Raw genomic sequence first — 2,239 nt, forward strand, 5'->3', positions numbered from 1 at the left:
AACGAGTACCTTCAAGATCTCACAACCCTCATGACCAGCCACTGCTGCAAAATGGAAGTCAGTGTCCTAGCCTTTCTCACTCTTCAGTGTTTCAAGATAGTTTCTCGGAGAAGCTGTTTTTCTGCAAAGTAGTTGTGATCACTCTGGGTAGCCCAGCCACTGATAGCACATAACTTCTTCCCTTTGGAAGACATGCTGTTGACCAAAAAGTTCATCTTCTCTCTTTATGGCAGTTCAGTTGACTCCAGCAGTACCCTTCCAGTGACCCAGAAGAATCCTTTCCCTTCTAATGGAGAGGTCTTCAGAGCACCTTGGAGCTGGGTCCTGGGCTCTACAACTACAGTTCTTTAGGAGCTAGAAGGAAGAAGAGGGGGTGGGGCAGATGCCTGTGGCTCCTGATTGTCGTCTGTGGCCAGTGCATAACGCCTGGCTTTTCTGGGGTCAGGCTCTGGTGTCTCCTCTGCCCATCTTCCCACACGTCGCACACCTTTGCCCACTTTGGGTGCGTTCCTGCAAGGATTGTGATCATATATGACCACCTTCAGACTTGACAAGTGGGTCAGGCTGGGGAAGTAACGGATGCTGTTCCGGTCCACATCAATCACCTCCAGGAAGGGCATGTGAAGCAGTACTGGGGGGAAGTCAACCAGCAGGTTACCTGAGAGCCAGATGGTCCTAAGCTCATGGAGGCACCGGAACTGGCCTGGCAGCAGACGCAAGGCATTGGAACCCGCATGCAAAGTCTTAAGGAGACTCAGCTCACACACCACATCTGGCAGTTGGGTAAGGCAGTTGGCTTCGATCCACAGGGTCCGGAGGTTCTGGAGCAGGCTCAGCTCTTTGGGAAGGTCACACAGTTTGTTGTTGCCCAGGTAGAGAATGCAGAGCTGTTTCAAGGTGCACACTACCTGGGGCAGAGCTTTGAAGTTGTTGAAATCCAAGGCCAGGATCTGCAGGTTCTGTAGCTGACCCAGCTCTGGAGGCAGGCTGTTGAGATGATTATCACTCAGGTAGAGCTTGACCAGCTCTCTGAAGGTGCACACGTGCACAGGGAGGCGGCGCAGCTGGCTCCCACTCACATCCACCATCTTGTCCAGCGGCATCTCCCGGAGGTCTCTGACCACATAGTTCTGGCAGCGGTCAGCAGGGATGAAGGCCACGAGGGCCCTGATGATGTTCCCCATGTGGACCCTGCCCACCAACTCACCCAGCGAGTGGGGCTGTTCTGCTCACCGAGGCTGCCCTGCCCTCCCTTTATAAGCTAGAGATGGAGGAGCAAAAGCCAGTCACTTTGACAGAGAAAAGTGCTCCTGATAGCAACTTGAGTGTTAGATGACAGATCCAACCAACAGACAGCAGGGGTAGGAGGCCGTGCCTAACTCACATACTTGCTTGCCATTAATCAGCTGATCCCCTTTATCTCTTATTCCAAGCAGAAAGTACGTTGTTTATTCTAATAATAAAATATTAAGATATTGATTGCATAAAGGTACAAAAGAAAGTGAAAATACAAATTGTACTATATAGAGATAAATGTAAACATTTGGATGTATGTGGACCTCCATCTTTTTTTGCTTAAAGTGATCAATTTGTTTAAAAAATTGTACCATATGAGTTTTTGTATTATATCATGCACATATTTTTGTTTGCAGGTATCTAAATAATCATTTTAGACACCTGCATACTACTTCATTATATGGATGTACAGTGATTTAAACAGTTCTCCATTGTTGGGCATCTAGGTTACTTATAATGTTTGACTATTATAAACATTCTATTTTTTTTTTTTTTTGTACCCAAGATTGAACTCAGGTCGTTGCGCTTGTGAGGCAGGTGGCAACACCACCAAGCTAAATCCCCAGCCCTATAAACATTCTCCTACCGTTCTTACAGATGTGAACAGTGAACCACTAATTTCTACAGGAAATGTCCTTAATGGTATTATTGAGTCAAAGGTATACATCTTTTAAAGGTCTTCAATTGATAGGCTCTCTGCCAACACCAAATCTGGACCAGAGCATATACCCAGAAGCATTGGCTACAGATGTCCATTTTCTTATTTCTTCATTCTTAGCAGGTAATATCTTTCCATACTTCAGAAACTTGCCTTTGGATAGGGATGTAGCTCAGAAGTAGAGAACTTGTCTAGTGTTAGCAAGGTCATGGGTTTGATCTCTAGCAGTGGACTACGTCCCACCGCCCCCCAAAACCTTGCTTTTGACAAAAGACAAGAAAAGTA

At 46.5% G+C, this 2,239-nt stretch overlaps 1 protein-coding gene across 1 annotated transcript; it reads right to left on the bottom strand.

The window, feature by feature from the left end:
• Window positions 1-347: 347 nt before the first annotated feature.
• Window positions 348-1,280, bottom strand: Lrrc10 (leucine rich repeat containing 10). Its single transcript, XM_010644201.2, has one exon. It carries the CDS (start codon window positions 1,182-1,184, stop codon window positions 348-350), a length of 837 nt encoding a protein of 278 aa, XP_010642503.1. The 5' UTR covers window positions 1,185-1,280.
• Window positions 1,281-2,239: the final 959 nt, after the last annotated feature.

Source organism: Fukomys damarensis, unplaced genomic scaffold, assembly GCF_012274545.1.
Source record: "Fukomys damarensis isolate Sample0158 unplaced genomic scaffold, DMR_v1.0_HiC HiC_scaffold_15, whole genome shotgun sequence".
Classification (NCBI taxonomy): domain Eukaryota; kingdom Metazoa; phylum Chordata; class Mammalia; order Rodentia; family Bathyergidae; genus Fukomys; species Fukomys damarensis.

Coding starts and splice junctions, on each gene's coding strand:
- Lrrc10 (XM_010644201.2), bottom strand. CDS start 1,184: ATGGGGAACATCATCAGGGCCCTCGTGGCCTTCATCCCTGCTGACCGC.